The following is a 23,909-nucleotide window of genomic DNA, read 5'->3' on the forward strand; positions in this document are numbered from 1 at the left end:
ATCTTCCCAACCCAGGGATTGAACCCAGGTCTCCTGCATTTCAGATGGATTCTTTACCATCTGAACCACCAGGGAAGCCCAAGAATACTGGAGTGGGTAGCAGAAGCTTTAGAAGTAGGCAAATGGACTCTTTTCAGGAAAGGACTGGGAGTCAAGCATTTCTGTATGCCCTCTCTGTGCTAAGCCCTGGGGGGAGAAGGGTGTGCAGTTTAAATCCCCTCTGTTGTCCTCTCCAGCTTATGAAGGCACACCCTGGTGGCTGTCAGAGATGGCTGATCTGGGGACCCATCCTCTACCAGTAGCCACAAAAGCTGAGGTACAGATGTGTGTACAGGTTTCTTTCAGGGAGGGCCTGGCAACTTGGAGCAGGTCAGAGAGAGCGGGCAGGGGTGGTACCTTTGGGGAGGATTGCAGTCAGCCCCTAGATAGGTGCTCAATTAGAGGCCTGACCCTCAGGCAGCAGCGTTTAAAGTATCCCATCCAGAGACAGACTGGGAGGTGGGCTTGATCTGCGCTGCCCTCGAGGGGATTGCTGAGGTGAGTGTTTGTGCCTTTAACAACTGCTGCTTTGCTTCCGTTGTCTGTGGAACTAACTGGTGGATTCAAACCCCATTGACTTTTAGAGCTAGGAACTTGTCTGAAGGCCTTTGGGTGGGAATCTTAAAACCTGGAGTTGTAGATATGGGGTCTAGACCCTTCATCCCTCAAGGAGAAACTGGCATTTGGCTATTCCCTTTCAGTTGTAGGGCTCTGTGACACCACTGGGGTTTTAGCAAGAGTGTGTCTTAGCCTTTCCTACTCATTTCGACATAGGCATTATCTTGGTCCCTCATTTTGTAAGAGGTGCTTAACCAGTTAGTTTCTTCAGAGAGAGTTGCTCTGTGTAGCTGTCCATTTGGTGTCCACTGGAGGCAGGGAGTCCAGGATCCTTCAGTGTCACCATCTTTAAAGACAGCCTCAATCCTTTCTAAACTGTTTCTGAATAGCCATTAAAAGGAATGAAATTGGGTCATTTTCAGTGATGTGGATGAAGCTAGAGTCTGTCATACAGAGTGAAGTAAGTCAGAAGAGAAAAACATTGTATATTAACACATGTATATAGAATCAAGAGAATAGTACTGATGAACCTATTTGCAGGGTAAGAATAGAGACACAGATGTAGAGAATGGACTTTTGGACATGGAGGGAAAGGAGAGGGTGGGATGAAGTGGGAGATTGGGATTGACATATACACGCTGCCATGTGTAAAATAGAAGCTAGTGGGAAGCTCCTGCATAGCACAGGGAGCTCAGCTTGGTGCTCTGTGATGACCTAGAGGGGTGGGAGGGAGGTCCAGGAGGGAGGGGATATATGTATACCTACAGCTGATTCACGTAGTTGTACAGTAGAGCATCGTAAAGCAAGTACACTCCAATTAGGAAATACACTTTAAAAGTCAGTATCTTTCAACACTGGAATCACACTCTGGAACCACCAGGTGTTCACATTATGAGAAGCAGCGTCAGGGAGACCGAGGACAGCAAAAGCAGCCTCCCGTCTCGCTCTCACCCCGGGCATGTGCTCTGGCAGTGGAGGGCTGGGTGGGTGGTCCCTGCTATTTCGCGTCTCCCTCTCCATGTCTTAGTCTGTTTCTTTCTCACTCTCTGATTGTCTCTTTTTTGGAGACATCAGCAGATAGGCATAGAGCTGAATATATTTAAGTCAAAGAAGATTCATGACATGCTATCATTGTACCCCTTTTGAGTATCTCAACAGCCAGATTAGCTATCTAGGTATTATTATCTTATCAGTGAAAATCCACTAAAGCTCAGAGTAGAGTTGCCAAGTTTAGCAAAGAAAAATACAGGATGCCCAGTTAAACTTCAATAACGAATGAACAATGAATGAATGTTGTAAGGTAGGTCCTGTGCAATATTTGGGTCATACTGGTTCTAAAAATACTTTTTGTTCACTTATAAAATACGGAATCCTATATTTTACCTGAAAACCTAGTGCAAAGGCATTACTTGGCCTCAAGTCTTCTAGCTTCTGAGCCTTCACTAAGGCTCATGATATTGTACATATTTTGTATGCATTTATTCTGTTTTCACATGAACAGCTTATTTGCACTGCATTTATGTTTGACATGACTTTCAATTTGTTGTATAAAATTACTTAATAAAAAAGGCCACACACACACGATGAGGGAACACTGGTGGAGCCAGGTTTTGAGAGGAGCAATATGGACTCAGGAGAAAGGGTTTGACCCTGGATGTGGGCCAGAGGGATGTGTTGTTTCTTCCTTTGAGTTGGGAGGGAGGAGAGAAGAGGGGCAGACCAGATAGTGACGCACTAGTGTGGATGAAGAATGTCCCCTGCCATATCAGTAAACAAAGGATGGTGTGGCCAACGGGCCAGCAGCCACCGCAGCAGCCGACTGTGCGCCGAGGGGATTCAGGATAGAGGGAAATAGGATGCTGGCCCCAGACAGGTAAGATGCTTACCAAAGGACTGATTCCAGTAAGCCCAGATTCTTCTATCTTCCCATACACAGATATGGGAAGATATGCTCAGTTTATAGATATGCTCAGTTCATTAACTTGAGATGTCTGGTTTTTCCTGAAAAGTGAAAGTATAAAGTGAAGTTGCTCAGTCGTGTCTGACTCTTTGTGACCCCATGGACTGTAGCCTACCAGGCTCCTCTGTCCATGGGATTTTCCAGGCAATAGTACTGGAGTGGATTGCCATTTCCTTCTCCAGGGGATCTTCCCAACCCAGGGATTGAACCTGGGTCTCCCGCATTGTAGACAGACGCTTTACCGTCTGAGCCACCAGGGCAGTCATGTTTTGTTTTTGCAATGACTCATGTATTCTGGCTCCTCCCTTACCTCTTTGGAACAGTCCTTCAGAGCTAGCTGAGACGCACTTCCCAGGCTTAGGTCCTCAGCCTATCCACTGAATAAAACTTGAAGTCTCGAGTTCAGGTTGTGCGACCCTAGGAAGGGGAGGAAACACACTTCTGATGGACTATATTTTCATGGTAAATTTAGAGGAACAACCAAGTACTGACTGTGAAAGAAAAGTGGCTGGTTCAGAAACGAGCATGGAAAAGAGCTGGAATATTTTACAGTGATTAGAAAGGTGATGAGAAGATCACGTGGCATCCCACCAATCCTCTTCCTTATGACATGCATTGGGCCCTTCTGGTGAGTACTTAACACTCACAGTTAAGATTTGTATTATACCTATTGCATGTGTATGGGCTCTCAGGCATCATGCTGAGCATCTTTAGGAGTAATTTCAACCCTCTTGACAGCCTTTATGGCAGGAGTGAAGCCATCCCCGTCCTGCAGGTGAGCACATGCAAAGAAAGAAAGATGGACTTGGAGGCTTGACAGGCCACCTGTCCTAGTGTGCACCCTGGGCAATGATGATCAGAATCACTGTTGATGAAATTAGTATTAAATGAGATGTGTGTGCAAGAGCCTAAACCGTCATAGAATATGGACACTGCTGAGCTAACAACTGATCTGTAGTCGTGTGATAGGAGTTCACCTTCTCTCTTCCCCCAAGGAAGATGGAGACTTGCGCCACAGAAGCAGGAATCCCTGTTAACTTCTGCTGCTAGGCAGGTAGCACAAATGTGTGGTGTGTGTTTAAATAAATGAGGACGGGGAGGGGTGTGGGGGTGGTGTGCGACAGTAGCCCAGACCCGTATTCCAGTAAGGGTTACCTTCAGACGCAGCCTCACCCTAACATGAGGTGTGGGCCATATGCCATGAGTCTGTGACTCCTGGGGACACAGGTTTAAAAGATGCTACAATCTGTTGGCCTCCTGCTTATTATATGACTTTGGCAAAATCACACCAAGTGGAACCAAACCCCGGGGCTCAGAGGCCGTGCTGTGATAGGCTGGCTAAAGTGTGTGAAGTTCTGAGCAGTTCTTGGGTTTTTCCTGCATGAACAATTCCTACTCATGCAACGAGCCAGTGGCGAGGGGAGCTGTAAGATGACAGTATGGCAGATAATGAGGACTTGGGGCATTCCCATTGGCATAGATCAGAGTGCACTTTTGAAGGCATTGATTAATGAAGATGCGTGTCCCTCATGACGTGAGGCCAGGATCACACGGCTTGTCTGCAGGTGTACGGGAAGATGGGAACCCAGGAGACAGCGAAGGTGGACTGGGCTCAGTCTCCCCTTTATCCCAGGTATGACCCCCAGAGGATAGAAATAGCCTTTCCAGGCTCAGGCTGGAAATCCTGCAGTCTCCCTGCTCCAAAAGAAACACACATCACTTTGCTGCTGTGGCTGAACTACTGCTCATCTTTATTGAAAAGGCAGAACATAACACATCTGAAGAGACCCAGCTTCCACAGTGCTCCAGACGCTGGCTGTAAATCACCCGTGGGTGGCAGTGAAACTACAGAATGGAACGTCCCTGGGAAGAAGAAACCAGAAGACACATCTCCTGTTGTACCAGACTGTGAAGACTATGACTAATAAAGTGCTGGCAGAAGCGTGGCAGTGAAGAGCCTTTGAGAGGTCCCCCTGCTGTGCAGACCAGGGCACCAACTTCTCCCCCAAGGCCATCACCTGCCACCAAGGGACACAAGGCTCATACCCCAGACAGTCTCCGAGAGCAAGGAAGACATGATGTTTCTAAAGGCAGTGGATGGAAATCTGAGCATTTCCAGTGGAGAGGATGGCACTATCAGGCCCTCCTGTATCTGGGGTGGTTACGGGGCAGGGAAGGGAAAGTGGTTGGTCTACAGGATCATTAGCAGAGGATAACCAAGGGGTGGGTGACTACTTAAACACACACCTGGGATCTGATCACATGTGGGTAAGTCAAGGGCTCAAGTGTTAGCACGGCAAATTGTAAGTAAAAGATATTCGCAATACCTCTCTCTCTAAAGGTTTCTTCCCAAAGAAGGTGAAGTGACCATACACAAAATCTACCGCGGTGAGAAGTGGGCCAACACTCAAGCACTACTGCTGGGGTCTGTCTGGACAGTCCAGGTCGGGGGAAAGCATTTGTGTAAAGAAGGCAGGATCGGGAGGCCTGCCACAAGCCCTTTCATGAGCAGAGCGCAGACGGTAAGGAGGCAAGGTCCTCAGGCCCCGGTAGGTAAAGAAATGTCTTTGCACAACAGAAGTTCACAGCATGTTGGGTCAGCTCACCTCGAATTCGGAGAAGTTGGAACCAAGCACTGAGCAAACAGTAAGTTCAGATTTAGCCGTGGAAGTTGAGGCTCTTCCAACTTAGAAATGTGCTGTGATGAGACACGACAGGCCCATAAAGGCAGTTCCCCTTTAGGTTAAAGTGGCCCATGGGAGTCCCCTGGGACGCTGGGCAGCTGCTGTTGAACAGCAGGCATTATTCACCCCACTCAATTACCTCCACCCGACTCCTAGTTCCATTCCCTGACCTGTGATGGGCTCATTAAGTCTTAATGACACCAGAAGGTGCCACCACTTGCTTCTCAACGCTCCAAGCTCAGGGTGGTCCTGCCACTCAGAACTGAGACCATACTGCCTTTCCTTGAAAATGGAGGCCGAACCCCTTGAGTCCTTGTGCCCCTAGAGAGATTCTGAAATGTTCTTTCCCTAATAAGTGCACTTTCCCAGCTGCTCCTCGATGCCAGGGTCAGGCCCCAGGCACACGGGAGGGCAGGAATTGGGCAGCCAAGGAGACAGGAGACTTGCCCTGTAAACCCAGTAGCCGCTACCAAATGCAGAGTAAAAACGTCATCTACGAGGGTTCTTGAGCTATGTGCGCGTACAAGTCCTGCCTCCCTTTCCACACCCTGGGAAGGGCCCCGCCTGGGACCAGGGGAGGCCTGCGCTCCATGCCCGCTAACCCCGCAGGTAGGGGGCACCCGCGGGCTCGCGGCCCAGCGCGTTGATGTGTGGGAGCGCGCCCGCCGCTGCCGCCAGCTTCTCGCTCAGCTTGCGGTTCAGCAGCTCCAGGTGGCGGCCGTTCTTCCGCGCCTGCCGCAGGGATCGCTTGACCTTCTTCACCCGCTCCCGCAGCTGCTTGTTCCGCTTCTCCAGGGTAGCGACCTTCTGCTGCAGCTTCTTGACGTGGTCCTCCTCCTCAAACAGGGCCTTCTGCACCGAGGAACACATGAGCTGGGGAGGAAACGCGAGGTTGGGGGAGAGAGAGGCAGGTAAGTTTCAGAAACCTCCCCAGGTAAGCTTCCTGGGGTTGCCAGCCCCAAGGCACAGGCCTCCTGTCACTAATGGCCTGACCCCGGAATAAGGCCAGCCCTTATACCCCTTTTGGCTTCCCCGCTGTGGACCGCACTGCAGAGCCCGGCTCTTGCTTTCTGTGTTGGGTACCTAGATGCTTTTGCTGTAAAAAGATGCTCCATGGATTGTCTTATGTGCTTATCCATTTGCATCCTGTCTCTCCCCTGTTGGAGCAGTCAGTCTTCACCTTGTGCTCTCCTCGGTCAGCGCTTTTACCTGTGCAGTTCCAATCTGTCTAGAACATTTTTCAGGAAAGCCAAAGCTTGAGGATCACCTAGGGAAACTTGGTGGGCCTTCAGCATATTTCCACCACAGAGCTTTGCTGGCACCAAGGTGCAAATACCCTCATTCTGGAGATCTTTCTAGTCGCTGTGGAATGGACTGCAAGTGAGCGCCTCTTTTGAAAAAGAGAGTTTGTTTCTTACCTAAGACCCTTTGGTTTCTTACAGGAAAAAAAAAAAAATTCTAAATATTTGTCACTCTAGCAAAAAGGACAGCTCTAGTGACCCAAAAGAACAAAACCTAAAACAGAAAAATGCACAGAGAATATGGATGGTCTACAGGAAAGGTAGTATACAGGAAAAGCTTAACCCTACTCTTAAGAAGGTAAATGCAAAGTAGATCCACAATGGATTGATTTCTTTCAACAAAATGAAATTTCAATTTTATCCTTTGGTAAAATCAGAGTCCGTATTTGGGGAAATAGGCATTCTCATATACTGCAGGTGGAGAGTAAACTCCTATAAAGGACAACCTGGCTGTATCAAAATGAAGACTGCATGTAGCCTTGATGTAGTCATTCTGAGGCTTCATCTGATAGAAACACTCCCACATGTGCAAAAATACATATTATATATCATCTAGAATAATTATAATTATTCTGATAAATATCTTATAGTAATTGTATTAAACACACACAGAAACCAACAAACACTGTTATAAGAAGGCTGAAGAATGATATTAGCATCGTGACCGCATAAGACATCCCTCTCCCCTGCCCCAACAAAAAAAATTGGCATCTATCTGTGAACAAAAGTGACTTTAGAACTATGATCCACCAGGGGACCCAGGAGGAGTCTTGCCCACCCATGCATCTCTGCACACCTCCTTCTGATTGCTTGCTCGTCTCTGTCTAGTATTCTGTTGTGTCCACAGAACCAATATTTCCCTGCATATGCAATTTGTATGTTTATAAGTGAAAATGTTAATACATTATTGTTAATCTTGAAGCATTAAAAAAGACACCAGTCCTGGCTATGGACACTGCAATGGTCCCCGAGTTTCACCAGACCCTCTCGGGCAAAGGACCTCAACAGGGGTTTCTCCAAAGGAGACATACAGGTGGCCAACTGGTATGTGGAAGGTGCTGGACACCACTAATCGTCAGGAAAACACAAATCACAACCACCATGAGGAGCAGGCAAGCAAGGGAACCTGTCTGTCCTCCCTCCCAACTTCTCGCCATGCCTCTGATCAGTTTCTATTGATTAAGGAGGCCAAGAGCCCTGGTTGGTACACATTGTGGCGCTCAGTGTGTCCCCTTCTGGGGAGAGTTTCTGGGCACCCCTGGGACCACTGAACACGTCACCCACAGGAAGCAAAGAGGCCACCTGAACCTCTCATTTTAGCGTCACCGCGTTTGGTAAATCTGCCTTCCTGGGGCCTCAGGACCCTTATTCAGGCAATGCTTCCCACCCCCAAACTCTCTCTACTTCTCTCTCTGTCCTCTCCTCCTGAGAGAGCAGGTCCAGCATCGCCCCTCTCAGTCTGTGAGACCGGCCCACTCTGGCCAGCAGTGGCAGGAGAGGCTCTCCTCACGCCATGCAGACCCTGTCCAGTGGGCTCTCCCTGACCAGAGATTTATGACAGACGTTCAGACCTCATCTTGTGTAGTAGAGGGAAATTCAGTCCTTCCAACATTCTTACCAAGAAAAATCCCGCTGGGAACAGGCTGGAGTGGCAGATCTCTATACATGGGTGTATGCATGGGTAAGACTCCCACCTGCAGGCTGGGGACCCACAGACAACATACAAGTGGCTGGTTCCAGGGCTTGATCACCTCGGTGGGCAGTGGACAGGGTGCTTGCTTCCTCCTTCACTGGCCCTTTCTGGAAGCAGGCAGGTTGGCTGAAGCAGCAATGTCCTTCATTTCAGTCTTTTCTGTCCCTCCTGTCTTTACCTCTCCTCCCTTGGTCCTCACCCCTGCACGCCCATCCCCTTTACCCTGAAGACTTCTTCCTTATGTCTGTTTTGTGATTGGTATCTTTGTGATGTAGAGTTGTCTGTCCATCTATTCCTGCCAGCCTTGTGAGCACAGTGGAGCTCTTCAGCCTTGAAACACAACCCACACTGCCTGAGACTCCAACTTGGGTTATTTAGTGGGATTTTAAAGAACAAAAAGAAAAGAGAGACACTTGCATCTCTCTCTCCTATGTCACTATTCTGCCTGGGCTCTCAGGAATTACCTGATTCATCTGTGATCCCCCAGAGTAAGGGGGGAAAAGGGCCATTTTTTAATGGATAAAGATGTGTTACAAATATATATAATGGAATATTATTCAGCCGTAAAAAATCATATTAATGCATATATGTGGGATTTAGAAAAAGGTACAGATGAATCTATTTGTAGGGCAGGAATACAAACAGAACAGACAAACTGACTTGTGGACACATTATAAGTGCCTGGTGACCTGTGATGACCTAGACAGGCGGGGAAACATTGTATAACTATGGTGATCCACATTTGTAAAGAAGTTATCCCTCCAATAAAAAAAATAAATGTAAAGAATGGTGCACAAAGTTCCCAAGTTACACTCAGGTCTCACTGTGACTTCCTTGTCTCCCTCCTCTCTTTCCTTCACACACATGAGAAATGTCATATTAACACATGTATGTAACATCTAGAAAGATGGTATAGATTCTCTTCTTTGCAAAACAAATAGGGAACCAATCTATACACACCGAGCAGGAAAAGAAGAGGTGCTTTGGGAGACTGGGATCAACATATGTACACTATTAATACTGTATATAAACTAGATAACTAATGAGCACCAACTGTATGTGGAAGGAACTCCAAAAGAGAGTGGGTATATATATACATATACCTGATCCACTTTGCTGTACATTAGGAACTAATACAACATTGTAAAGTGACTCTACTCCAATATAAATTAATTAAAAACACAGGCTCCTGGCAGAACGTTAGTGTACCCCTGAGACATCAACACCCTTCACAGGCATCCCTCAGAGCCAGGGCCCAGCTGTTCCCCACTCTTGTTGTTTTAGGCATTCAGTCGTGTCCAACTCTGCGACCCCCAAGGACAGGAGCACACCAGGCTTCCTGGTCATTCCCTAGTCTAAAGACCACCCTGACAATGGCCTGGAGAAACTAAGATGTAGCACAGAAACAGCTAGAAGTGTGTGTGGGGTCGGGGAGTCGTTATTAAGACAGGATGAATAGAATGACTACAGCTCCTTGGTCAGGGTGTCGCTCTTGATCCCACGGCCTCCCTTTGACATGGGTAGGGTCCGAGTTGGAGCAGAAAGATGTAGGACTCTGGGACCTTCCTATTGAGGAACTGTATCCATGTTACTGCCTCCATGCATATGTATAGAATCCATATGCAACAGAGAATCGCCTCTAGATGATACATGTCTGTTCATTCCAGCAAGAAGCATTTATTACACCATGCCTGGCACTGCATGTCACAAAGTTCTTCCTGAATTATTCTGCCACTAAGCTCTGTATCTAATAAACAAAAAGACAGTACATTAAAAATTACTGTTTCAGGGCAGCAGACACACAGGCTCACTGAGAGGAGCCTTGCCTTCGCAGCTGTTTTCAATTTAAATAACCTAACCTATAAAGACAAAGTGTACTTTCTGAAATGTTAAAAATGAGGCAAGTCCCAAAGTGGCAACACTGATCAACAACTTGCCTTTTTAATATTTCCCTTCCGTTCTTGAGATTCAAAACAGGGAAAAAAGGAGGAAATTAAAACCAAGAACAGAGGTCAACAGACTATGGCTCATGGACCCGATGTGGCCCACCACCCATTTTTGTGAATAAAGTTTTATTGGAACACACTGCCACAGTCTTTTGTTTACACACAGTCTGTGGTTCCTTTCCTCTACAGTGGCAGAGATGCGGAGCCTCAACACAGACTGTGTGATCCAAAAAGCCTAAAATTGTACCTGGCCCTTTATAGGAGAAAATTCTGGAACCCTCGTCTTGAGAGGCGCTCAAGGCAAATCGAGATGCAAAGGTAACAGTTGACAACTGGATGAATTTAGAGGGAAAACAGACAAGGAGTGTGGATGAGTGCAAAGGATGAAAATAGCATCGGGTCCCACAGTCTGCCATGACCCTCAATGCCCACCCCACATTCTTTTCACACCACTTTCAAACACCAAAGTGCGAGCACTACTTTGGGCAGCCAGCTCAAGTTCTCAGGGATTCTCTCAACAGACTGCTGCCAGTTTCACACCTCTGGATGGACGTTCGCAAAACAGCTCTTTCCAAAATGGTTAACACACTGTTTCTAAAGTGATGCCCCATGGACACTGGAAAGATAAGCTTTCTGGAACCTACCACGCACTGCCCAGGAGCATCCACTCTCGGTGAGAGGTGCTCTGAAGTGGGTCACTGGTCACACGATTCGTCAGTTCCGCAAAGCTTACACTGCCTTGTGTCTTCTGACCCAGTCAAGGCCAGAGGCCAAGACGCTTCCTTTTTCTGTGTGAAGCAGGAAACTCCTGGGGGCGTTGATGGCGAGCCCACCAGGCTTCAACCCGAGTTCTCTCCAGTTCGCTCGGGCCCTGTCTATCCATTCTATCATTGTTTTTAAACATCGTAGAGTGGGGCAAGGAGGCGAGTAGCAGAGCCCAGGCAAAGCAGAGCGGCTTCCTAAAGGACTGGACAGTAGTAATTTGGATGATACCCAGCGCTACCGAGAAAACTCCCAAGCCGCAGGAGTGACAACAGGGCAGTTCTACCGTGGACTCTCTGGAGAAGCAACCTGAGGTTCCCATGACTCTGACTTGGCGCCCGGTCCTCTGCTCCACCCCAAGTCAAATGCCGTTGTCCCCCTGTGCCAGGAGCCCAGGAGAAGGCAGAGCTCACGCCCAGACAGGCTTCGTGGAGGACGGGCAGCAGAGGTGGGGGCGGAGCTGGAGCAGGGTGCTCTTCCCACGGACGAGCGGCACTGGCTCCGCGGCTCCCCGCCCCACCAGACACGCCGCAGGATCCGGCATCCCGAGCTTCAGAACCAAGCGCCACTGGGACAGCATCCTGGCTGCCCCATCTGACTGCGGGGCGTCAATGCAGCTGCCTCAGCACCGCCCACTCCTCATTCATACAACAGGAACAGTGACGTCTCCACTACAGACAGACTCTGAAGATGAAAGGCTAATAGGACCTTCCCTGGTGGTCCAGTGGCTAAGACTCTCTGCTTCCAGTGCAGGAGGGGCCCGGTTTGATTCCTGGTCAGGGAACTAGATCCCACATCCACAACCAAGACCTGGCAAAGCCAAATATTTTAAAAGTAAAATCAGATAATAGATGTAAAGCATTTGACATAGCACCTGACATACAGTGACCACAAGCTTATGAATCTTTATGACTGTTACGCATCCTGAACTTTCCTGATTGATCTACTCCTCCACACCCGGCTCCCTCAGTTATCCCTCAAGTTACCGATGCCTCTGCACTCCTGCTTAGGAAACCTGCACTAACTACCCCACAAACCCTGAGACAATTCTTATTCTGCAAGGGTCCAGGTCACCTCCTCTGTGAAGCCTTCCCTGATTTCTCCAGAAAGAGCCATGTCATCTTTCCCCAAGTCCATTGTCGAGTTTATCACACTGTGAGTCTAACTCTCTCCTGGACAGTCAAAGCCACTCAAGTGGAGGGCTCCATCTTTTCATCTTTGTATCTACACCTGTCATGGAGTAAAGCCCTTAATGAATGAAGGGATGCAGGTTGAAACAGAATCAAGTTCAGTGATTTAAAAGTGGGCAACGAACAGAGCAGCAGGAACGACCTTTGCAAAGTGGGTACTGGGTTCCACATGGCCCTTGTGAAGTCCTGTCCCAAGTCCGTCCGACTCCCTGTTGCAGTAAGAGCAGGAACTGGCTTTAAGGATCCCTGAAGTTCATGCATTTTTTTTTCTGATTCCCTCCCAGGCCCGGCTGACCAGGTTGTCTTGGACATCCCATACCAAACCCACAAGAGTTGTAGGACATGATGGAGATGAGAAAAGACTGAATTTCCAAGGGGAGATGCTAGGTTATAGGAACCCAGGTAAATTTGGGAGATGGCACACATTTCATAAAGACCCCAGAAATGGTGGAAGAAGCAGACAGAGTCTTAAAAGGCCAGTGCTCAACTCCTGAATAGACCACAGTTAAAACTAGGAAAGATGGTACTGCTTCGGGTCCATTCCCTGCCACCACAGAGAGGGAAGTTTGCCAGTTCAGTTACAGAGAAATAAAGTCAGATCTCCCAATAAATGCACTTAGAAAGCACTGCCAAAGTGAAGTCCACATAATGCTCATCTCATGAGATGCTCACATGGGGACAAATGGAGTTTTTCTTTGTCACATAAATTTCAGAAATTCTGCATATTGTGTATTCCTCTTTGATGTGATACACATTAACCTATTAACCATACTCACTGGTCCTGTATTAACTCAACCTCTATAACTACACCCAGTCTCTCTTGGCTGTGGCAGAACCCTCCCACAGGCAACAACAACTGATTTCAAGGGTGAGGGTTTCCCATCTCTAGGCCTGGAGGAGGCCAGACCCCCTAGCTAGTCCACTCAGCTGTGAGCCAGGAAATACTACCCACTCAATTACATGCATGTGGACCTCAATGATGGGAACTGAACTTGTCTCGTTCTGTGGCATTCCAGTCTCGGTTCTCAGCTTCTTGTGGGGGAATCTGCATCTCTCCACGGAGTCCTGCAAACATCATTTTCCACTGTGATGGAGGGATGATTGGGAAGCACGAGGTCACGGAACACTGATTCCAACCCCTGAGGCTTTTCTGGACCTACCAAGGGAGGTAAAGCTGAAATCACAGATCCTAGGATGAGAAGGCAGCGAGCAGCTCTCCTTCAGTTCCGAGCACCTTCCATGGTGCAAGGAAGAAAAGATCCAGGGAAAGCAGGAAGAAGAGTACGATCGTTTAGGTTCCAGAAACTCACTCCAGACAGTTGGCATCACAGTAGAAACAGGGGCACCTCCATCTAGTCCCAGTTCTGCCAGCAATGAGTCAGTGACTGTGGTGAGTCATGGTCCTCCCTCAACCTCGGTCATAGCCTCAGAGACATCTTCCCAGGTCCTGTGCCTCTGAATGTTTGGTCAAAGCCTCCTTGGGCATTTCAGGCTCTCATTGGCCAGGGCTGGGGTTCTCTCCCATGAAAACAGTGGGAGGAAACAGACCCACGGTTGACTTGCCAATGCAGGGATTCTCTTCGGGGGCATGGGTGCCATTCCTGGTCACTGGGATCTCAGGGTTTATTTAAAGATCTGGCCGCTGGCCTTCTGATGTACGTGCTCCGCCTCCATGGCATCTCAGGCTGTGGGAGAGGAAGGACAGGGCCTGCTGGTGTAGGCGCCTCCCCTAGAACCCAGCAGTTGACAGACGTGCTGCTACTGGGGATGGGGGCCAAGTTCATTCCTGCCACAGCCGCTGATTAGCTCCTTAAGCTCCAGGCCTTGGGTCACTGCTGTTGCCCAAGGAGACAGCACGCCAAGTTGAAGCTTCCACCTTGCCCTGTGGTCCTCTGAACTCGGTCCAAGATGACCTAAAGGCAGCCCCTCTGATCTCAGGACATCTGGGTGAGGCTGCTGAGAGCGGGAAGGCTGGACCATGGACCACCAGGGTCCACCAGGGAGGGGAAAGCTGAGAGCAGAAACTAGGCCCAGCAAGCCGCCTGCTCTGTCCTGCTCTCCCTCCAAAGGCACTATCATCCTGACCCATCTTGAATCGAGGCTCATCTCCCTGGGGCCTTTCACACCCACAGGTTTTGAGCATTCAGTGTCCAGCCCTTCTCCTAGAAGGAAAGGGCAGTTAAGGACCAGGCTCTACTTTTCCTCCTGATGCCTGGTGTGTTTTCCTGGCATCATCAGTACTGGCTAAAAAACCCAAAGGGTTCCCGCCACCCGCCCTGCCCAACTGGGGAATGTGACAGAGATTTATAAGTTGTGAGCGCACTCCTGTTTACTTCCCAGAGACTGATGACTTGTCCACATGCCACATCCAGGGCCTGAGTCAGCCCAGGGTCTGTTTGCTCTGGAGAATTTATCAAACCCAGATACAGGCTTTTCTGCTACTGAATCAAGACAGATAGCCTGGGAGCCGCCTGTCCTTAAAGGGGCAGAGCTGGGGATGGGATTCAGTGAGAGTTAGCTTCAAATCTGGCTCAGGCTGCATGGGTGTTTCTCCTTTCACAAAGTGGAGATTCGGATAATGGTGAGACTGCATGGAGGCATGTGGGAAGCAGTTCATCCACTAGATGCTGACCATTATAATTACATACAGGCTCAGTCCCTAACCTCATGTCCCAGCATCAGTATTTTAATAGGTAAAAATATTACTGGAAAATCCTTAAACCACAGATGACAAACAGATACTCAAGCACAGTGATGTGTCTCTGCCAACTTTCAAGGGCCATCCTTCTAGCCTGATATGTGGCATAAGTCCTTGCAAACTTGAAAGTTTTCAATAACATGGCCAGGGCACATTTTACATGTGAGAGACATTATAGAATCCTACCCACTCTGCATGGTTATGGCCAGACTCTATGACAAATGAAAAAGAAATATTAGCTGTGAGGAGAAAATTTTAAATATGCCTTAATTATTGTCCCATTATACAAACAACCAAAGTTACTCTTAGCCACCTCTTTAACAATTTGCTGTTCCATCTTTCTGAAATGCTGTTCCATGACTGGATAGCAGGTTACTTCTCCTCCTCCTGGTTCCTGTGGCACATCCTCAGATGTCTTTGCTTGCCACCCTCTAAGTAACCTCTCCTAATGACTATTGGCACCCTGCTCGTATCCCTAGTAGCACGATCAGTTGGCTAAATAATGGTTAATCTCTTTCTTCCACCAACTATGAAACAGGGGCTCTGTCTCTCACTTTTAACTGCTATTACCCCCTAGGGACTAATACAGTGCCTGGCATACAGTAAGTGCACAGAAGAGTGTTGCCTGAAATAATGAATTACAAAACTATTACATGCTAAGTATTTTAAAAATTGGAAACTATTGAAAAACAGAAAGAAAAAAAAAGTCACCACTAAAAGTGACTTCTTTTACTGGTGTGATTTTTTTTTAACCCAGTTATAAATTACCCTGTATTTTCAATTTTGAATTTGGCTTTCTCAAGCTTTCATTTCATAAAAGCCTTACAGTCTGAGAGTTCCATTATTCTGATGGCTGAACCTATTTCACTATAAGATTACTCTTTAATTTATTTAGACACATTCCTTTGGTTGGGCATACAGGCTGTTTTTATACATTGTGCTACTGTAAATAATGTTCAAGAAAATAAAACGCCACATTTTTCTTCATTGGGATTATTTCTTTAGGGTTGACACTTGAAAGGGTAATTAGGTAATTACCTAATTAGGTAATTAGACTGGAAGCAAAGCACATTTCTAAGAATTTTTCTCTGTGTTGCTAAGTTGTTTTCCAAAAGTATTATACTGATTTAAGGTTTACATTTTCATATTCCACTTTTTAAAAAAAATTTATCTAGACTCTATTTGGGTATATGGTATGATGTGAGTACATAAATACATTTTTTTTTCAAATAGCAAATTAATTATTCTCCCACATTTTGTTAAATACTCTTCCCTGAGGACTTCCCTGGTGGCTCAGTAGCTGAGACTCCATGCTCCCTGTGCAGGGGGGCCCAGGTTCGATCCCTGGTCAGGGAACTAGATCCCACATGCTGCAGTTAAAGATCCCGCATGCCACAACTAAGACCCAGTGCAGCCTAATAAATATTTTTAAAAAACTACTCCTCCCTTTCCCATAGATTGTAGTACCTCCTTCTTCAGGATTCTGACTTAGACACTAAGATCTGATTGGACCGACTTTGTCCTGTTCAGCTATGGGGTAGTACACCAATCTCATGGGGCTTTTGTATTAAAAGTATATTACAAGATATGATCTTCCTTTTCAAAAATTTCTTGGCCAAACTTTTAAAATCCAGAAGGATTCTATACGGATCTTAAAACATTCTATGAATCCATACAGCTCTAAACATATTTTGAATAGATCAAAAACTACCGACTATTATTATCTAACTTTAAAAATTGCTTCAAAGTATATGCTTTTCTGATCCGTCTTCCTGCCCATTGTTTTTTCTTAAATAAACCCTTGATTCAACACTGTTTTATTCCTATTCAGGGAATAAAGCCATGAAAGTTTATGTTTCATTCTGGATTTAACCTATAAAAGTTATATGTTCCCTTCTTCTCATTACCTATCTGGAAAAATATGCATAGATGTTCCTAATGGGGATAACGAAGGATGGTCACAGAACTGTTTATAAGACTGACAAAACAGGAACAATTTTCATGCCTATCAGTAAGGGAAGGGCTAAATAAACTACAGCCTGCCCACCTGATGAAATACACACACAATTAAAAGGATAAAAATCTCTGACATATATTGTCAAGTAGGAAGCACCCTCCCTGGTTGCAGAACCATTCATATATTATGATATCATTTATACCACATACATATAAAAAAACCCACAAAACTGGTTTTTTCAAAGCCCACATACATGCTTGTGAAACCCTGTCAGAGGTTTGGAAGGTCACCTCCAGGGAGGGTCCTGGGACTCAGAGTGTAAAAGTGTTTTTTCCTGTAGTATTCAAACACTGTATTCACGTATGTTTCGCTCGTACAATGAGAAATCAGTACCTGATTTTAAAGTCATACACTCTTCAAAGGGATGATCAGCTCTTGGGTGCACAGGTGGTCAACAATACTTAGCCCCATGAAGCCCCTGGGGCATCGGCCTCCCGGGGATGCACTGTGACCGAGTCCCAGCCCCGCAGGACTCACAGAGACGCTGCAGTTGCCACTTTAGGTAAGAAAAGCCATGCTCTGGAAAGGGTTGGAGGAGCTTGATCAGGGTCAGACCAGCAGCCAGGGCATGGGTGACACTTGTACGTGTCACCCCAGTCCGAAGGAGCAGCTGCCAAACACGTGACCGACGGGGGACATAGGACAGAACCTGTCAGAACTAGCTCATGGCTTGGGAGGGGCTGTTACATACCCATGTAGCAAGATCCCCACTCTTGGGACTTGCTGGTCTCTAGATTCTGGTGTTGCAAACAGAACAATAACCTCCCTTTATCCAGCATCCACGTGCCAGGCACCATACTACCACCCGTTTTGGATGCGTTCTCTCATTAAATTCTGACATTTGACCCCCAAGGTAGCTTGCACTATTTGTCCCATTTTAGAGACCAGAGAAAGAAGCTCAGACTGCGGAAGTGACTTGCCTAAAGCCCACACCCTCGTCTCTTCAAAGGCGGTGCCCTTTGCTCTTAAGCTCTGTAACAGAGCTCTTCAAATAAGGAGATTTCATTTGCAAACCAATAGCTCTAGAGGTTTCCTGGGGCCTGGCTTTCCTCTCTGGCCTTCCCTGACCCTCAGCCTCGCACATAAGGCCATTTTCCCTGAACCACCACCTTCCAACTACTCCCCCTCCTACTGCCCCCCCCCCACCAAAAAAATTGGGCAAACTACACATGATGACATTTGCTTGTGACACAGTGGTTTCAGTTACCAAAGAAGAAAACTGAAGACCAGCAATCCAGGTGCCTACCTCCTCCTCCCTGTTCCTAATCCCACTAGCAAGCAGTCAGTCTGGATATTCAATTTAAAATGAATTAAGGAAGCAACTTTAGTGAAGAAGGACGTCAGCGTGGCTTTTAAAATTTCACAGTTAATGAACATCAAATTCCATTCCAGTCCCTGAGAAGGTGACCTTTTGACGCATAAACTTTATACATCCTCTGTGGCCAGAGCTGCCTTTGTGCTGGGATCCCGTCCCCAGGGCTGGGCGTGCATGTCTGCTGTGAGGTCAGCCCAGAGCGGGCAGCCAGCCCCTCATGCACCCTCTGATAGAGCCGGAAGGCAGGAAGCCCTGCCCACTGATAGACTTGACTGATCAGGGGAAAAGTCAGGCCTTATTCTTTATTTCAAATAATTTTTTAAATTGTGGTAACGTACACAGAGGGCATCCCTGGTGGCTCAGTGATAAAGAATCCACCTGCAATGCAGAAGGGTTGGGAAGATCCCCTGGAGGAGGGCATGGCAACCCACTCCAGTATTCTTGCCTGGAGAATCCCATGGACAGAAGAGCCTGGTGGGCTATGGTCCGTAGGGTCAGAAAGAGTCAGACATGACTTAGCAACTGAACAATGACAACATACACAGAACACAAAATGTACCTTCATGTAGCCAAGTTTATGTGCGCAGCTCCATGGCATCAAGTGCACTGATGCCCCCATGGTCTTCCATCTCCAGGCCTCACCTCTGGGCTCCCTAAGGGTTTCCACCCCACCCTACCTTCCCCGACATCTGTTCCACTTCTGCCCTCACACACTGGCCTCCACTCCTCCAGGTGGTGATCGCTTTCTGCAGAGGCACCATGCTGGGGGATGAAGCCTGCTCTGCGACTACCCACGTGGCACAGGCTCCCGAGGGGCCCCCACTCTGACAGCCTCTGGGGTTCCTTGAAGACTCAGGCTGGACCTCCCTGCCTGGAAGCCTCAGGATCTGCCCCTTGGACAGCCCAGGATCCACCCCTTCTCTCTCCAGGCTTCTCCGTGTCAGGAGATGCTTCAGAAAAATGTTACAATCCCACACCTCCTTGGGCAGCCAGGTGGTCCTGGGCAGGTGGCCAAACCTCAAGGAGCCCACACACCCTTCTACAAAATAGGCCCCATATCTAACTGCCAGGGTGGATGTGAGGACTGAAGAAGAGCTGTGTCAAGGGCCTGGCAGCAGGAAAGCTCTGTTAGATGCCAACACTCTCCTTCCATGGGTGGTGCCAGCTCCTACTGCTAACCACCCCAGCGCCCTCTGTCTCTACCACACTCCTTCTCGTCCTCACTTCCTCTTCCCACCACACCCCCATCCACCCACTCCTCACTCTCTGCCATTGACTGGAATCCAGAAAGTTTGTATTATCCCACTACGCGGTAGAAAGAGAGAGGCTTGCCCTCCACTGTCTGAATGCCAAGGAGCCTCTGTTTCTAACATCTTCTCTTGGCTGAGTCTGGCAGAAAAAAAATGCTCGCTTAAAAAGAGATGTCTCCTCTCAAGCAGGGAACGTACAGAAAGAGATGGTTCCCTAAATGCCAGTTTACAGCCTGGAGGGGGAGCCCAGAGCCTCCTGGGCTCAGAAAACACACTCTTGTCCTGATGCTTACCAAATGTTTGATCCATAGATACAAGACATCCCTTCCTTCCCTTCCCCTTTGTGAGTGAAAGAAAGACAATCCCTTTTAGATGTGAAGAATAAATCACTTATTTCTAAAAGTCACTGTGGGGGGAAGAGATCATCTGCAGGCTTTGAAAGTCTTAAACACAGGAAAAAAACTGAGTAGACAAACCAGACTGGAATGGGCTTCCACAGACATCCCCCAGGCCCGTCTGTAACTTTAATCTCCTAGAAGAGAAAGTAATCTGATTGTTCCTCTGCTTGGGAAGTACATGCCAGGACACTTGGATTACATCACTTCTCTGCCCAGAAAGCTTCAAAGGCAACCAGAGCCCACCAGGAGGTGGTCCTCATTTAGTTTGCTGACTTGTCATCATGAAGCACTAAATTACAGGCACCCTGAACTAGTCTTACTGTTCCCCGAACAAACCCCAACCATCACTTCTAGACTATTCTCAATGCTTTCTTTACCTGGCCTGTCTCAGGCCACCCTCTCTCAGGCCAGACTCTGATGCCACCTTCACAAAGCCTTTCCTATCCCTCGACTGCATGGAGTCCACCCTCCTTGGCCTCCCATGGTGCTTGGAACCTCCCTTTTTGCATTCCTCTTGCAGAGGCAAGAATTAAAACCAACTTCATGAAATCTTATATAGTTCAAAGATGGGTCCACCCTAGAGATACATCATGGTCGTGTACATACTTGTCTTCACCTCCATGCTTGATGATGCAACTTTGAAGGCAACACCTGTGTCTGCCTCCTGGTCTCCATCACTCAGCACCCCTGCTCCATGCCTAGAACTCTTCAGGTACTCAGTAAACATCAGTCTACTAAGCTTTGCAAGTTGACACTTCTCTAAGCATACAGTCTGTGGAGACAAGCTTCTCTCCATGTGGATCTTTGCAAATGTAGATAAGGAATCTGAACTCAGCAATGTACACATCCCGGCAGAATGGCTGCACTCTGCAGTGAAACCAAAGTAAAGTAGAATTTTCTCTCTGTGATAGATTGGTGACACACTAGGTCTGGTCTGAGATTCATCCGTGAGTTCAATTCTGTACCCTGAAGGAGACAGGTCTCAGAAGAGGCAGAATTCTTATCACCTCAATTCCTGCTTGAAGCATCTGGTGTTATTAGCTTAGACTATGCACATTTCCAGGTGAAGCTCTGAGTTTTTAGAGCCCTTCCCAATCTCCCAGAAAACTGTAGGGCAAAGAGCTATTCCCTATTTCCTACTCTGTCTTGAAACCACCTCACCATAGAGTGTGATTTAAGACACAGAAAGCACTGCATTAGGCTGCAGACTTTCGAGCACCAGTGAGCTCATTAGGCTCTTCTGCTCTGTTTCAGGAAATCCTACGCTTGTGGGTTGAAGTAGAAATCCTAGAATGCCTTCCGAAGTGAAAATTCGTTGCCAAAACAGAATTTATAACTGTTGCCATGGCAGCGAAACCTGTCATGTTTTACTCAGCCTAACAATATCTAAACTCTGATGTTCTGAGAACAGGTGAAGTGGAACGGCCAAGTGCGATCTCCATAGGGGCCTGGGGTAAGATCCATTTACCCGCTCTTAACCCGCTGTGCCTCTGTGTGGCCCTCTAGACACCCTGACTTCTCCCCCTGAGTGTCCCTGCGGGAACACAGCTTTTAAACTGGGGGATGCAGGCCACAGCTTCTGCTTTTCTACCATGTTCTTTGTGCATATGTGTATCTGTGTTAGGCTCCCAAAAATATGTGGTCAGTGTGGGTCTCCTGAGTGTGGGGGACCATGGAGAAGAGCAGGAAGGAACAGGCAAAGAGGAGTTGGAGATTTTCAAGGGAGACTTGCAGTTCCCCAAGGTGGGGACCGGATGTGACATGGTGAACAGCCCCTGGGTATTACTGAGCACAAGGGGAGAGGATGCAGTAAGTCTGAAGTTCTAGAAGCTTCTGTGTGCTGAAGGAGAGGGAGCCACCCATACCATTCATGGGTGAAGGTAGGTTTGGTGAGCAGAGATGGTCTGAATGAAACACAGGGTCCCAGGAGAACCCATCTGGGGAGCAAGTGACCTCGGTCAGAGCAGTGGGTCTCCATCAGGAAGCAGGGAAGGCAATTCCAGAAAGGAGAGTGAGCAGCAATGCCTGCAGAGATGCCTTGAAATGCCGAGAAGTCCCGCTAGTGGGAGGCCTGTTAAGGTCGCCAAATGAGGGTGTCCTCTTCGCCTGTTTGGCTTATGTTTGTCAAATGTTTGGCAAAATAGGTGACCGGCCCTAGTCAAAAAGTCATCCAGATGACCTTTCCCCTCTTTAAGGTCCTTGAGGGCCCACTAATGAATCAAGAGTAATTTCAAAACTCAGCCCCACTGAATCACATGTTTCGAGCTCCTGCAGGCAAGCTCTTGCCCAGTAAAGGCAAATGCCTCTGACACGTGGCCTCCAGGGAAGAATGTGCCTGGCATCCAGGTCACTTGATTTTCCAGCACAGCTACCTACCACAAAGGCAAACATGCCTATGTGCCTTGTAGCAGAGTAGGACATAAACAGTTTCAACTCTTGCTTCTGGAGTGGCACAGAATAAAGCCCTTTCCTCTTCTCCAAGGTAACATGCCAAAGATTTGTATCAATGCTACACAAGTCCAAACCTTCTTTAAGTTCTCTCCATCTGAGAGTATTCTCCCATTACACTTTTCAAGACCCCTTGTGCTCTGACTCTGCATCTCAAGAAGCCCTCCAATCCATCCATCCATCCATCCAACATGTGATGTCCAGAGCAGAGCACTGTGCTTAAGAGGTGTTCTAACCAGGGCTGTTAAAGCCCAAAGCTTATGTAGGAGGCAAGAAGGAGAAGGGAGAGGAAGAGCTGGGACTCTTATAAGGAAGTTCACTAGGGTAGAATAGGCTGTGGAGGCCTTCACAGGCTGTAGAAGGAGAATCTGCAGGTACGGTTGGGTGTTTGTGGTGCTGGGCTGAACAGAGAGGTTGGGCAGTGATAGAGAAGGTCAACTGGACCTGGTGATGCATCTGTTCCAGTCCTGGTCTATGACACTGGGCAGGGTAGAAACAGGTGGACCATCAGGAGTAGAAACCAAAAACAAGAACATCAATTCATATCAATCCTTACTATGGACCAGGGAACACAGAGTATGAAGACAGCTGTGAATAAGTGACAGAAGGCTGGTCTCTACGCCACACACTGGGCTGTGTGTAACTGGTAGTGGTCGTTAATTTCTGAATCCAGGCAATTGACATAACCCTAAGATCCACTGAATGGAATACCAAAACCATGTACTTAAAGCCATTAACATATCTTTCATGTATACCAAGAACTGTGGCTGAATGGAACCGAAGGGTGGCAGGCAACAGTAGCCTTAGCTACGAGGTCCAGCGAAAGGAAGACAGGACAGACATGATGCCCTCTCCAGGGCGCCTCATTGGTGATGCACCGGAGTGGCGATCCAGCAGTACTCTTTCCAAGACTGTGATGTGAATTCTGCACCTGCCCATACTCTCTCTGCTCTGCATCCTGTTTTTCTATTAATGTGGACACAAAGATCAAATCACATGTAAGACACAGAAAATGATAAATAGCAAGAGGGTACAACTCAACTATTAAATATGAATGAACTAAGCAGTAATTAAAAGGACAGAGATGACCTAACTGGATGGAAAAGTAAGACCCAACTACATGCTATTTACAAGAAATGAAGTTTAAATAAAAAGACACAACTAGGTTGAAAGAGAAAAGGTAGAAACTAATATATCATGGAAATATACAGCAAAAGAAATCTGGTGTGGCCACTCTGATATCAGGCAAAGTAGATTTCAGCACGTGGTGTCCATTACTTGAGATAATAGAGGATATTTTACCAAGGGTCAACTCATCAGGAAAACATTATAGTCATACATATTTTTATCCCTAAAACAAAAAGTGTAGGAAATAAACTCAGGGAACATTTCTTTAATGGTATGGGGCATTAGAAAGATAAATAAGATACAGTCACTACCCTCAAACAACAACCTTGTAAATAAACAAGTATTTAAAGATTTTCAGAGTCCAGTATTAGCAACAGAGAAAGACTCCAACAGCCTGGTCTTCCAATCAGCTGATGTGATATTTTCCAGCTCCACCCAGAAAAGGAATCTTTTTTTATTGTGGAAATTTCCAAACACATCAAAGCAGAGGTGAATACAGTAAATCTCCATGTACCATCACCA

General features: G+C 47.3%; 1 protein-coding gene and 1 long non-coding RNA gene across 4 annotated transcripts in view; one reads left to right on the plus strand and one right to left on the minus strand.

Annotated features, from left to right (window-relative positions):
- LOC147361213 (uncharacterized) overlaps nt 1-3,185 on the plus strand; it is a 93,421-nt gene extending 90,236 nt beyond the window's left edge. For both annotated transcript variants that reach the window (XR_015139925.1, XR_015139921.1), the window contains one exon: nt 3,030-3,185. This is a non-coding gene — a long non-coding RNA (uncharacterized LOC147361213). The remainder of the gene's footprint in view (nt 1-3,029) is intronic.
- The window catches only part of CCDC3 (coiled-coil domain containing 3), a 136,424-nt gene that overhangs the window by 39,107 nt on the left and 73,408 nt on the right, over nt 1-23,909 (minus strand). Inside the window, exon 3 of one of the 2 annotated variants that reach the window (XM_086334949.1) lies at nt 4,286-6,114. The exons of the other annotated variant lie outside the window; for it this stretch is intronic. Coding sequence (XP_086191075.1) covers nt 5,839-6,114 — 276 coding nt within the window. The 3' untranslated portion in view covers nt 4,286-5,838. Of the gene's footprint in view, nt 1-4,285; nt 6,115-23,909 lie in introns of those variants that run through there. 2 annotated transcript variants of the gene reach the window in all.

This window comes from Bos grunniens, chromosome 13, assembly GCF_055505025.1.
Source record: "Bos grunniens cultivar Pamir isolate PY7600 chromosome 13, Bosgru_T2T1.0, whole genome shotgun sequence".
Lineage (NCBI taxonomy): Eukaryota > Metazoa > Chordata > Mammalia > Artiodactyla > Bovidae > Bos > Bos grunniens.